The sequence below is a fragment of the Lichenostomus cassidix genome, chromosome W (genome assembly GCF_008360975.1).
Source record: "Lichenostomus cassidix isolate B80296 chromosome W, HeHo_3.0, whole genome shotgun sequence".
In the NCBI taxonomy this organism is placed as follows: Eukaryota; Metazoa; Chordata; class Aves; order Passeriformes; family Meliphagidae; genus Lichenostomus; species Lichenostomus cassidix.
The window spans coordinates 1,886,575-1,900,075 of record NC_139510.1 but is presented as its reverse complement, the minus strand read 5'-3'; the positions used below and the strand labels follow the sequence as shown (position 1 = coordinate 1,900,075).

Genomic DNA, 13,501 nt, shown 5'->3' with positions numbered 1-13,501 from the left:
ACCTTCTAAGGGGAATGTGAATGGAAACTTCCCACAGCTGTTTCCTGTTGGTCACAAATCTTCTCCTGAGCAAATGAAAAGCCCTGTAAGTTGTCTACCATTTTTTTTGTGTTTTGACACAAGTTTTGCCATGTTTTCTGAAAATCCTGGTTTCCTGAGACAAGAAAACCCCAGCCCTCCTCTGTCCAAGGAGGTTTTGGCAGCAGGCTGTGTCAGCATGTGGCTGACCAGCCCCCTGCTAGCACTGCTGGGTTTCTCTGGGTTTCAACCCAAGCACAGCTTTGTAGGGCGGCGCTGCTCCCTTCTGGTACCAATCCGTTAGAAGCAGTGCGGTACCTGGAGCACTTGGCACATGGATAAATAGGCAAAAATCTTGCTTGGATTTCCCTGGAGCTGCTGTGATGCCAGCAATGATGCCTAAGAGGTGGCTTTGTGCATCCCGGAGCTTTGTTGAGATCCCTTTGCAGCGTCCCTCAGCCATTACAGTCCCTCGAATTCCAAGACAGCCCATCATTGAACTGAGGTGTTCGTTGCTCCCACACGTTTTTTGGGAAGCTGACTCCCAAAGGAGACTGGGTCAGCTGCACAAAGAGTTGGCTGCAGGCCTTGTGGTGACTGGGTACTCCTTTTGGACATTCCAGTGCTGGTCTACCTCTTTGCTCCTGCTCCCAGGGCAGGTGGCTCAGCACAGCTGGGCAAGTAAGGTTGTTTCCTGTGTGGGTTTTATTTAGTTTTGCCATTTTCTGAACTTGCTGTAGTTATGGGGGAGAATTGAGACAAGCAGGGAAATGGAGAAGAAACTTGAGAGACCCCAAAAGTTCCCCCTCTTGCAGAGCAGTGGGAGAAAGGGAAGCAGGCAGGGAATCTGTCACTTCTGCTGTCTCCAAGAGCCAGGAGAGGAGCTATTCGATGTGAGCATGTCCTCCCTTGTAATCTCCGTGCCTGACTGCAGGAAATCCCTACTCAGAGCCTGTATTCCAGATGGGAGTGCAGCCTAGAAGGAGAATTCATTGAGAGCAGCCCTGCAAAGAAGCTGCTCCAGGGTTCTGTGTTTCTTTGTACTCTGGCAGAGAGGCACAAAGTCCTGGAATGCTTTTGGCTGCCACCAGGCACACTGTGGGTAATGCCAAGTGCTAAAGACAGTTTATTTTACATTTTCTTGGCTTGTAGCAAATGACTCAGAAGTTTCTCATTCAGGTGAGATGATGATTTGCACACTTGATGTTGTAAAATTGATATTATAAGATTTATAGAAAGTTTTTATTGATTGTCTCTCTGCCTAAATGATTCCTGTGCTTCTGGAAGACAATGGCAGCAATACTAACTGACTTTTTAAAATTTAACCCCTCTCAAATTCTTGTTAATAAAATCAGAACCCCCGGCACTTCTGGGGATCTGAAGGATCCCACTCTCCCATGGCTGAACTTTTTTCCCTCCCTTTGATAGGGTGTATTAAAAATGGCAATTGCTTGCAGTTGTTGACTTTGCCAGCAGGAATCTGAATACATTTCTGTATGATTCAGACTGAGTGGGAGGGAAAAAAGCCAACCCAGAACTGATGAAATGTTTCTTTGCAGCAATAGGAGGGCCTTACTTTTGGTTACGATTAGCAGCAAAAGGTTTAGCCGTTCCATCCCTGCAACTAGAAAACAAATCATCTGCCCAAGAAAAAGTAGGGAAAATGCCATTTTAGGTTACTTGTCAGTGAGCCTGAAATCTCTATCTGCGGTGCTTGGGTTTGAACTTTTCAGTTCCAGTATCTTATTGTTTTCTGTTTTCAACCAGAGTTTATTGAACTGAGTTGTACTGGTCTATACTTTATGTGAACTTTCAAGACCTGAGGGATTTTCTTTTTCCTTTTGTCTTTCTTCCTGTGTTAGAGAGAAGACAAGGGGGATACTCCCAGGAAGAAAAAAGAATGAAAAAAAACCCAACAAAATAATTTCAGCCTCCAGCAAACAGAGACTCCAAGAAATTGAAGTGAGTATGCAGCTGTGGGGTGTCAGAAATATGTGTAAATCAAATCTTTCTTCAGACGGCTGAGACGAAGAACTGTGTCTCCTGCCCTGATACTCGAGGGGTAGTTTCTAACATCATGTGCCTTCTGCAACTTCAAATGCTGCAGATTGGCCTTTACATGCTGGAAGCAAGCAGTGCAGAAAGCAGCTCTGTAGGTGTAGGTGGGTAAGGGTAGGGAGTCTTTCCCTTCTGACATCTTCTTCAAGCCCAGAGGCATTGGGGCTGATGTGGAGTTGGGGGAAGGGATATTCCAACTGCTGTAGGAATGGAAAAGCTTTAATTCTGGAGTTCTTTCCTCCCTTTTTCTCAGGGAAAATGAGCAGCTGTCTTAGTCATGTGCTGGCTTTTGGAGTGGGAAGGATCGGAGGTGTTTTGGAGGAGAGAGGGCTCTTGATCAGGTTGGGGATGGTGCTGTGCTCTGTGTCAAATAGTCCTCTGTGCAGCATCAGCAGTGCCAAGACAGAGACGCTGGAGAGCATGTGTGCAGGGAGTAGAGAGCAAAGCATGGGAAAAGTGGGTGCTGAAAGAGGGCAGGGCAATGTCCCGTGCACAGCAGAGTTGGGCAAGAAGTGCAGCATCACACCTGAGCCTTCTCACTAGGTTTCACTTCATTTCCTCCTCTTCTGATGCTGCAGTCCATGAGCTGGGATTCATTGCTTGGTGTGTTCTTGGAAACGTGGAGAAGCTGACTAAAACTTATGTCAATGAGCAGTGGTGAAACAAGGTTGAGAGCTATTTGGTTCTGCTTATGGCTGCCAGAGTGCCCCGATCATGCTCATTTCAGATGATCAGAAAACTGCTAGGCCACTCTACACTCTATTAAATGTGAAAGTCTCTGCCACTTTCAAAGTCTCTCTCACCTTTCACTTGATGCCTCTCAACATTGGAAGCATTGTCTAGTTGGGACACTGGCAAGAATTGCTTCAGGATGTAGCCAAGTTTTTAGGAAATCCCTCCATTGTATGTACATCATAAGAATGGATTTGCTTCTCTTGTCCAGAGCACCAAAAGCTTCATTCCAAACTGAGAACTGAACAATGTGGTGCTGCCACCACTGCCAGGCATGACTACTGCACAACGTGCACCAAGCTTGACCACGACAAGCCAAAAGAGACCCAGAACTGAGACACTGACGACCTGCCTGCCATGGATAACCCTGCCAGGAACCAGGATCCTTTGTTATCCAAGGACAGGAAAGTGGAGGAACATCACAAGGAACTATCAAAGGGCATCAACACTGGCATCCAGGAGACCTGGGGGGAGTTTTCCTGCAACCCCTGCGTGCTGTGTGATTCTCTTCAGAAACATCCTCCCAGATAAGTAACCATTTCTGGTTGTAGGCAACTGCAAAGACAAGATTGGTGTCAAAAGGAGTGTGGTTATAAAAACAACGGGTGTTTGTTGAAAAAGAAGAAACAACAAACCTGTGCGTTTGGCTGCAACCTGGGCCTAAGGTTTTCTAGTTTGCCGACAAACTTGTTGGTGAGCCTTGCAGCTTTGCATTTCCAGGTTATAAAGTTGGATTCCATGGCTGTTTACTGATGGCTCTAGGTGTGGGCTCTTGTGGTGGTGCGTGATACCACCTCAGGAACTGCTGGGGAGCCAAGTGGTTCCAGTACAGCAGGGCTTCACTGGTGGGAAACATCCTAGTCTGAGTAACATGATAAGTCCCTCCCCAAATTATGTAAATCTCCCTGGCTGTAACCTAACCCCTGACTCATCCCTCCCTTCTCCCATTGGTTGTGGTGTTCCCCCCGCCTCCTCTCCCCTGATCCCAGGTGATCCCTATATCTAGGGACACGTGGGGTTCTTCTTCCTCTTTCACCCTGGAACCCTCTGGAATAAACATCTAGAATATCCAGCTGATTGAGCCTCTGGATTCTTTGTCTCTGGTAACGCATGAGCTATCCGGCTCTCTGGGTGAGTGAGAATCTGTGCCTTACACCGGCACGGGTATGAGAAGGGTCTTTCTGTACAGCACCAGCGCAGTGCTGGCTGGAGTGATCTCTCGACAGCCTTAGAGACACTTTCGGTAAAAGCAGAGGCCTGATTTCCACCCCTCCTCCCCTGCGTTAAGTGGCGCCCGAACAGGGACATAAAAAATCCCTGAAAGTGTCTCGGAAGGCTTTATGCCATAGATGTCACGATTGGAGCAGCTACTTCCCTCAAAAACAGGTCTAAGTTTTATTAGATCTGTTTAAAGAGGCAGCCGAGAAATCTCCGTTTGTCTGGGACAGGAGAAATCGGCTAAAACCAGAGAACCACGCCGAAAGTTTTTTTTTACACTCTTGGAAGCCTCGAGGTGGTAAGTGAGGCTTTGCCGGAGTGAATTTTTCTTTTATTTTTTTTCCCTATTTTTTCTTTCGGTGTTGGGAAGAATTTATTTGGGGAATATGGGTGGGAAGTTAACCCATCCCCAATCAGAGCTTTATACCTCCCTTAAAACCACCCTTAAGTCAGACAATTCCCAGTTTTCTAAGGGGAATTTAAAATCTTTTGTTCGATGGATTTTTAACATCTTTCCAAATGTTTCTGTAGTTTCTGTTCAGTCTCTTAGTTTCTGGGATAAGATCGGGGAGAAACTGACGGTTCTCACGCAGTCTGGGGATCAAAGAGTTGCTAAATTCCTCCCTTTGTTTGTAGTGATTTATAAGTCTGTTAAGAACTCTAAGACTCAGTCAGTTCTGCCGAAAAATTCAGACCCTTTTTGTGCTGTTTCCCCTGTGTCTGTTCCCTCCCCCGCTGTCCCTAAACCCCCAGAACCCCAGGGGGGAGAAGCTCTCTCTCCCCTATCCCCTGCTCCAACCGGGACTGATCACCCCGGTCCGAGCCTGTCCCTCACCCTCCTTCCAGCACCCCAAAACCTCCCTACCTCGACTTCATGTTTCTTACAAGATGGTGGAAGCCACGTGTTACCCCTTTCTCCTGCGGGACAGGACCCAGTCCACGTGGCACAACAAGCCAGAGTGCTTTGTTCACATCAGTTTAAAACTCCCGGGTTAGCGTCGGTCCCTCCCCCCGCAGTATCGGGTGTCCCTGCGTCGGCTCCGCTCCTCGTGGTATCAGGTGTCCCTGCGTTGGTCCCTCCCCCCGCAGTATCGGGTGTCCCTGTGTCGGCCCTGCCCCCCGCGGGGAGCTCTCACCTGGGCGCGGGTCCCTCCCTCGTTCACCCCCCCCTCCCCGGCGGTGCTACTCCTGCGGCCCCGCTCCTCCCCGGTTCCCACGGCAACGGGGCCAGCCAGCGACATAGGAGGAGCCGTCCCCGCCGTGCCCGGTACCGGCCTCGGGCTGCCTGTCCCTCTTCGGAAGAGGAGAGCAGCGATTCTGAAGAGGATCCCTGGCTTGAAATACGCCGGCAAGCCGCACAGGACGGACACTGGGGAATAGCAAACAAAATCTCTGTCACGGCTGCCCCAGTGCATTATAACAGGGCTGGAGGGAACCCCCGCTGGGACGCCTTCCCATATGCACAGATAAAAGAGATGTGCAAGGCGGGGAAGGATTTTGGGCATGACTCCCCTTACTTTAAGAATCTGCTCCAAGCTACCTTTGCTCCAAATGTATTAGTTCCACATGATATAAAAAATCTTATGGCATGTCTTCTGTCACCGGGGGAATACATGCTGTGGGACAGAACTTGGAGAAAACAATTGAAAGACCTCCTACAGATATATCACAGAGATCCCAACAGAGCTCACTTAACACTGGATGATCTTTGCGGGGAAGGAAACCTAGTTAAACCCCAGGATCAGGCGAGACAATTGCCTGAACTGATTTTAGAAGATATCAAAAGAGAAGCTGACAGGGCTTTGCTCTCAACTCCCTCGGACTCCACTCCCTCTCTAAATTTCTCCACCATAAAACAAGCAATCGATGAGTCCTTTATAAAATTCTTCGACAGACTAAAAGAGTCAGTTGAAAAGCAAGTTGGGAATTCAGAAGCCCAAAAGGAGCTGCTGCGTGCATTAGCTATGGCAAATGCTAATGAGAGTTGTAAAAAAGTCCTTCGAGCCCTTCCTCTAGACCCACCTCCTACCCTCGATCAGATGATTGAGGCTTGCACCAAATTAGCATCCCCTGAGGCAACTATAGCCCAAGCAGTTTCACAAGGGGTAGCAGAAGCACTGGCAGCATCACAGAGAATACCTCGTAGATGTTATAATTGTGGAAGTTTTCAACACATGGTCAAAGACTGCCCTGAACCAAAGTGTGTTAAGAGAAATACTAACAAAAATACTGAGGCTGTGCCCCCAGGCTGTCCCTGCCAGCATCACCATCAGAAGGACCAGGGAAACGGACAGTGAAGCGCGGCACGGCTCCGCGCAAAGACACAAATTCTACGGCCGTCTCTCCCTGCCCTGCAACCCCTGCCATGGACTGTAACTGCACACCGCACAGCGGAACAGACAAAAGACTCCGTCTTGTAAGTACTGATACACACCACTTCCGCAATGGAAATCAACAACACCTATATGTAAATTTTGAAAAACCTTTCGATAAGACTGTAGACATCTTGGTAGTCGGGGACACTAAGTATGGTCCACCTGAACTTTCTATTTTACCTGAGGTGCACAAAGTAGACCCCAATGGACAAGTACAAATTTCTGTCTCCTGTAACAACACTCCCTGGTTTCTATCAAAGGGTCAGGTGGTAGCACAAGCTATCATACTACCTGAAAACCACCCCAGGTGCCACAGAACACCTTCCATATGGTGGGCAGAGGTTGTGGGCGCAGACAAGCCCATGATGCATTGTAAACTACACAATGATAAATCCACTGCTTACCTGACGGGGATGGTAGACACAGGGGCCAATGTAACCATCATTTCTCGAGCAGAATGGCCCCAGGACTGGAAAACCAAACCAGCAGGCGGGAGAATCACAGGCATAGGAGGGTCAGCAACTTCCCAGAGGAGTACAAATAATATCATCATAGAAAGCCCTGAAGGACACACAGCCACCATCCGCCCATATGTAATTGACTCTGGTTTTACCCTCTGGGGCAGAGATCTCCTTACCCAGTGGGGGACTCAGCTGGTAATCCCACCTCCATCTCAGGATTTCTAGCTGGGGCCACTGGGAGACGCTCCACCCCGCCCCTTACCTGGAAGACAAATAATCCAGTCTGGGTGACCCAGTGGCCCCTAAGCAAAGAGAAGCTCAGCGCTTTAGAATCCCTGGTAGAAGAACAGCTTGCCAAGGGTCACATTGTACCATCTAATAGCCCTTGGAACTCCCCTGTCTTTGTCATACGGAAACCTGGAAAAGACAAATGGAGGCTCCTCCAAGACCTCAGGAAAATCAATGAAGTCATTGAGGATATGGGACCCCTACAGCCTGGCCTGCCCTCGCCCTCAATGCTTCCTCGGAATTGGAAGCTTGCTGTCATTGACATTAAGGACTGTTTCTTCACAATCCCCCTACACCCAAGTGATGCTCCTCGGTTTGCTTTCTCCGTGCCATCCCTAAACCAGGAAGCCCCCCAGCGCAGATACCACTGGTGTGTGTTACCCCAGGGTATGAAAAATTCTCCAACTATTTGCCAATGGTACGTGGCTCGCGTCCTGTCCCCCATCCGCAAAGAGTTTGCACGTTCTATCATTCTCCACTACATGGATGATGTGTTGATTTGTGCACCAAATGATAAATACCTGAACTTAACTCTAGAAAAAACTATTCAAGCCATTGAGAAAGCAGGGTTTGAGATCCAGCAGGAAAAGATTCAGCGTACCGGCCCGTGGACCTACCTGGGACTCCGCATCAGCGAACAGACCATCGTACCCCAGCAGCTCACCATCAAAGACAACCCAAAGACACTCCGGGACTTGCACCAGCTGTGTGGATCTATAAACTGGGTTCGTCCTCTGCTGGGAGTTACTACGGAGGACCTTGCACCACTGTTTAGCCTCCTGAAAGGCTGTGACCACCTGGACTCACGCCGAGTCATCACAGAGGAGGCCCGGGAATCCATCGCTAAGGTACAGCTTGCCCTGTCTTCTCGCCAAGCCCATCGGACAAGTCCTGAGTTACCTTTTAATTTCATCGTTCTGGGTGAGTCACCCAGGCTGTATGGACTGATTTTCCAATGGGACACTGCACAAAAAGACCCACTTCTTATAATAGAGTGGATCTTTTTGTCACATCAGCCGCTCAAAACCATAACAACACGACAAGAACAAGTAGCCCAACTAATTATGAGAGCCAGAGCACGCCTCCGTACCCTTGCAGGGTGTGATTTCAGCTGCATCTATCCATCATTGGAAAATGATTCATTAAAAAACGCACTCCAAACAAATGAACACCTTCAAGTTGCTCTGGATAGTTATCCAGGCAAGATTTCAAATCATCATCCAAAACATAAATTATTCAATTCGGCTTTTCATTTGGCCCCAAAAGAACTTCAAAGTCGAACCCCTCTCAAGGCTCTAACTGTTTTTACAGATGGCTCCGGGAAATCCCAAAAGTCAGTCGTGACTTGGAAACATCCCGAAACGCAAGTGTGGGAGCACGATGTCCAGATAGTGGAGGGCTCTCCGCAAATTGCGGAGCTATCAGCTGTCGTTAGAGCTTTCAAGATGTTCGAAGAACCTATTAATCTGGTAACAGATTCGGCTTATGTAGCTGGAGTAGTTGCCAGAGCAGAACATGCCTGGCTAAAAGAAGTGTCAAATCCTAAATTGTATAAACTGCTCTCAAAACTTGTTTTTCTGTTTTCCTACAGAAAGCAGCCGTTCCATGTGATGCATGTAAGGTCACACACCGATCTCCCTGGACCAGTTGCTGAAGGGAATCGGAGGGCAGACGCTCTAGCTATGCCGGTGAAAGCTCCTAACATTCCAGACACCTTTGCTCAGGCAAAGCTGAGCCATCAATTTTACCATCAGAATGTACCAGCACTCATAAGAATGTTTAAACTACCTCGAAACCAGGCAAGGGCAATTGTAGCAACCTGTCCTAGCTGTCAGAGCTACCAAGTGCCATCATTAGGGTCTGGGGTTAACCCCCGGGGTCTAGGCAGCTGCGAAATCTGACAAACAGATGTAACCCATGTCCCTCAGTTTGGCAAATTAAAATACGTACACGTTTCTGTAGATACATTTTCTGGAGCTGTTTTTGCATCTGCCCATGCAGGAGAAAAGGCAAGAGATGTTATAAAGCACTTTCTCCTTGCTTTCTCTACCCTGGGTGTTCCTGCTGAGATAAAAACTGACAACGGTCCAGCATAGATCTCTAACAAACTTCAAGAGTTTTTTAGCTCGTGGGGCATCAAACACATTACAGGCATCCCCCACTCCCCCACAGGACAATCCATAGTTTAGAGGACCCACCAGACAATTAAGAGGGTCCTAGACCAACAGCAGGGAGGGTCAGAACTCAATTCTCCCATTTTGAGACTCTGCAAAGCCCTTTTCACAATAAATTTCTTAAACAATTCGTTTGAAGAGCCTGACCCTCCTGTGTTCTGGCATTTCACTAATTCAACCCAAGCCAAATTAAAAGAACAACCGCCAGTGTTAATCAAAGATCCAGAAAGCCATCGAATATCAGGCCCTTTTCCACTAATTGTATGGGGGAGGGGATATGCTTGTGTTTCCACACCTTCAGGACCCAAATGGATACCAGGAAAATATGTAAAGCCCTACCTCCGACCGTCAGTGACAGCTCCTGAGCAGACGAAAGATGACACACCAGACGCTGACAAAGAAACCCCAGACAAAGAAACCAGTGCCGCTTGGAGAAGATGGCGCAAGATACCAGTCTCGTGAACAGCTATTTATGCCACCTTCAAGCAGTTCCCCAAACCCACAAATCCCTTATCTGTTACCCTCATGTGTTTCCCTAACCTTCTACTCTATTACCTGTGTGTTATGAGAAAAAAGGGGGGATGAGAGGGAAAAAAGAAAAAAGTAACAGAAAACCATCTTTTAATGATCTTTGCTTGGAATCCCATCCCAGTTCCGGGGGAGCCATGCACTCTTGGCAGGCTTTCTGTACTGGCACCCAACAAAACCCAAATTCTATATTGGAGAAACCATACTCAATTGGCCCACCAAAAAAGAAATATACAACGATTAGATCCAAATTGTGATAGCGAAGTTATCAATTGGTCATTGTCTAAAAGGATTGCTGTATCGTTTTTCCTGCCTGGAGTAGCGGCAGCAAAAGCCTTAGGTGAACTTAGCCACCTTGAGTGCTGGCTCGGAAAGCATGCTAACCTAACCTCGAGTGCCCTCTCTCAACTTCTTGAAGATGAAGAAACCACCAGGCATGCAACACTGCAAAACAGAGCAGCCATCGACTTTCTTTTATTGGCCCATGGACATGGCTGTGAAGAATTCGAGGGGCTGTGTTGCTTCAACCTGTCATCTCATAGCCAGAGCATCCACGCGACGATACAGAAAATAAAGGATCAAATCAAAGAACTAAAGACAGAAAAAGAAGCAGACTGGATCAGCGATCTTTTTGGACAATGGGGACTTCAAGAATGGCTAACATCCTTAGTCAAAACTGGACTGTGGGTGATCCTAATAATTTTCCTTGTTCTAAGCTTGTCCGGTTGCCTCAATAAGTGTTTAACTAAGCAAGTAGGGGAAGCCTTTCCTTTAAAAAAGGAAGGGGGAGATGTGGTGGTGCGTGATACCACCTCAGGAACTGCTGGGGAGCCAAGTGGTTCCAGTACAGCAGGGCTTCACTGGTGGGAAACATCCTAGTCTGAGTAACATGATAAGTCCCTCCCCAAATTATGTAAATCTCCCTGGCTGTAACCTAACCCCTGACTCATCCCTCCCTTCTCCCATTGGTTGTGGTGTTCCCCCCGCCTCCTCTCCCCTGATCCCAGGTGATCCCTATATCTAGGGACACGTGGGGTTCTTCTTCCTCTTTCACCCTGGAACCCTCTGGAATAAACATCTGGAATATCCAGCTGATTGAGCCTCTGGATTCTTTGTCTCTGGTAACGCATGAGCTATCCGGCTCTCTGGGTGAGTGAGAATCTGTGCCTTACACCGGCACAGGTGTGAGAAGGGTCTTTCTGTACAGCACCAGAGCAGTGCTGGCTGGAGTGATCTCTCGATAGCCTTAGAGACACTTTCGGTAAACGCAGAGGCCTATTTCCACCCCTCCTCTCCCCCCGCGTTAGGCTCTGGGATGTTTGGGGGCTGTCTTTGTTAGGCCAGACTGTGCACACTGTAGTAGCTGCCTTCTAACTGCTTGCTTTTTCCCGATCATTATCCTGCTTGCAGCCCTCACTGCTCTCCTAGGCACTGAGCAAGGACACCTGCTGCTGAATTCCCCTGTGCCTGGGAAAAGCTGAATGGAGCTAAGCATTGTGAGCTGCCAGGTGAGAAGCCAAGGTTCCATTTCCATTACTGGAGGGATTGTTGGGGAAGAAGGCAGGAGGGGGAGAGCCTGGAGAATAGACTGTGCCTAGGACAAATGAACATTTTCTCTTGAAATTTAGGGAAGCTGGTCTTTGGAATTGGTTTATGCATCTCTCTCTGACCAGCATTCTCTCCGTGGTTTTTCAGGGATCCTTGGGGATGAGAAGAATCCTTTTGCAGTGACACCTTTCCCACAAGAAGACAAGACAAGAAGACCTCAAGTTTGAACAGTAAGCTTTTTTTTTGCAGCCCTGCCTGTAGTTTCTGAAGACACCAGGCAGAACTGGCCCTGCAGCTCCCCTGACTTTTGCTTCCCCATCAGCACTTCTTTCGGGAGCAAAGAGAGAGGGAGACATGGGGGAGACCTGCCCAGTCAGGGCAGCACCTGCTGAGTCAGTTGGCTAGAGCTGAGCAGCACTTGAATTTTTGACTCCATGCTGGGCCTGTGACCTGTATTTGCCAGCAAAATTCCTAGAATTGCTGCTGACGATCGGCGAGAGAGAGCAAGCAGCAGTCTCAATGTGAGATATAAGCAAGCTCCATTTTATTTCACCAAATGAGAAACTTATATACTGTTACAGATGTTTCTAATTATAGTTACACACATATCTGCAGTCTGTTCTCACATATTCAGGGGATCCTCCTGGTGACTCCCTATCTTTTCTCATAACACTTCTGACTCCTTATCTTTTCTCATAACATTTTTCTCACAGCCTAGAAACACAGCTGTGGTTCCCAGGTTTTAGCTTTTCATGACACTTTACTAGGATTTTTACTGAGGCCTGCCTATGCTGAGGCTTTGTTCAGGCCTACTCAGCTAACACAAATTTTGCTGGAAAACTGTGTTTTCCAACATGCTGCTACTTTTTTTATTGTACAGTTTAGTCCTTACAAATGTTGTGTTGTCCTGTGTTGCAAGCGGCGGGGAATGCTCAGAAGCTGTAACCTGCCATCCCACGTGGCCTTTGCAGTGTCATTTTCCATAAAACACAAAGTTTTGTGAGGCCCTCTGGGCAAAGGGATGCATTCTCATTATCTATTGCATGCCATTTCTATTGCCTTGCAAAAGAAAATAAGCACAATATGCCTGGCTGAAGGGCTGGAAGGCTGTAAAAATCCTCCCCCTAAGGAGGCAGCTGCTGAAATTCAAAAGGCTTTGCTGGTCCTCTTGGAGCAAAGTCACTCCAGTCATTGACTGTCCTCTGCCAGATGTGCCTGTTGGATGAATCCAACCAAATGTTTTCTCTCTCCCTGCCTTTCTTCCAGACTTTTCTGTTGAGACAAAACCAACTGATGTGACCAACACCCTGCCTGACCTTATACACTGCATCAGTCAGAATTTACAGTGACACAGACTGGAAACCAAAGTGCCTTACCTGGCTCTCCAGGATGTAAAAAGTTAAAAGTTCTTTGTTCTTTTCAAGCCTTAGAAACACTTTTGCTCTATTTTTTTTTAAATTGGTCAATGAAAAAGATCTGTACGTTATTTTTGTTTTAAATACAGTTGTAAGTTATTTTGGTTCATTTTAGAAAACTTGGTGGTTTCTTAGAGTAATGCTTTTCTGCCTTGCAGAAGAAGAGATGGAGGGTGGTAGCCACCTTTAAAATGAAAGTGTGGAGAGAAGGATGGTATCCCAAAATAAGTGTGCTTACAAGAAAGAATGATCTCCATACTCCACATCATTTTATGACATAGGAATAGCTTAGTGAGGTACTGAAATAAAGTTACTCTTTGCCCTGGTTTTGTGGTTGCTCCAGTTGCCTGCCTGTGTCGACTCACACTGCCACATTTCACAACAATCATTTGGACACTGCCACAAGCAAAAGCAATACTCACATGGATGTTCCTCCTGAAGGAGAAAAACAAATCATTCCTATTGATGAAGACTGAGTGGGGCATCTGACAGATCCAGGCCTTTCCAAATGCCAGGCTGCAGAAACTCTCGCGGTCAACACTGATTCTGGCAGTCAACACTGCCTTCCAGTGTGGGTTGTTTTAACTTCACTCTACAATGGCTTCCTTTCTTGGGGTTAATACATGCACTTAGAGAGCATGGATGAGCAACTCACTTCATGACTCAATCTAACTTTCAGAAAATCA

The 13,501-nt window shown here is 47.4% G+C and overlaps 1 protein-coding gene and 1 long non-coding RNA gene across 2 annotated transcripts in view; one reads left to right on the top strand and one right to left on the bottom strand.

Moving 5' to 3' along the window:
* The window catches only part of LOC146425296 (uncharacterized), a 474,460-nt gene that overhangs the window by 367,260 nt on the left and 93,699 nt on the right, over positions 1 to 13,501 (bottom strand). The gene's annotated exons all lie outside the window — the stretch shown is intronic.
* LOC146425300 (uncharacterized) lies at positions 4,180 to 9,786 on the top strand. The gene is made up of 4 exons (XM_085041422.1): positions 4,180 to 5,049; positions 5,086 to 5,510; positions 7,027 to 8,350; positions 9,626 to 9,786. Exons 1-4 carry the CDS (start codon positions 4,413 to 4,415, stop codon positions 9,784 to 9,786), a joined length of 2,547 nt encoding a protein of 848 aa, XP_084897548.1. The 5' UTR covers positions 4,180 to 4,412.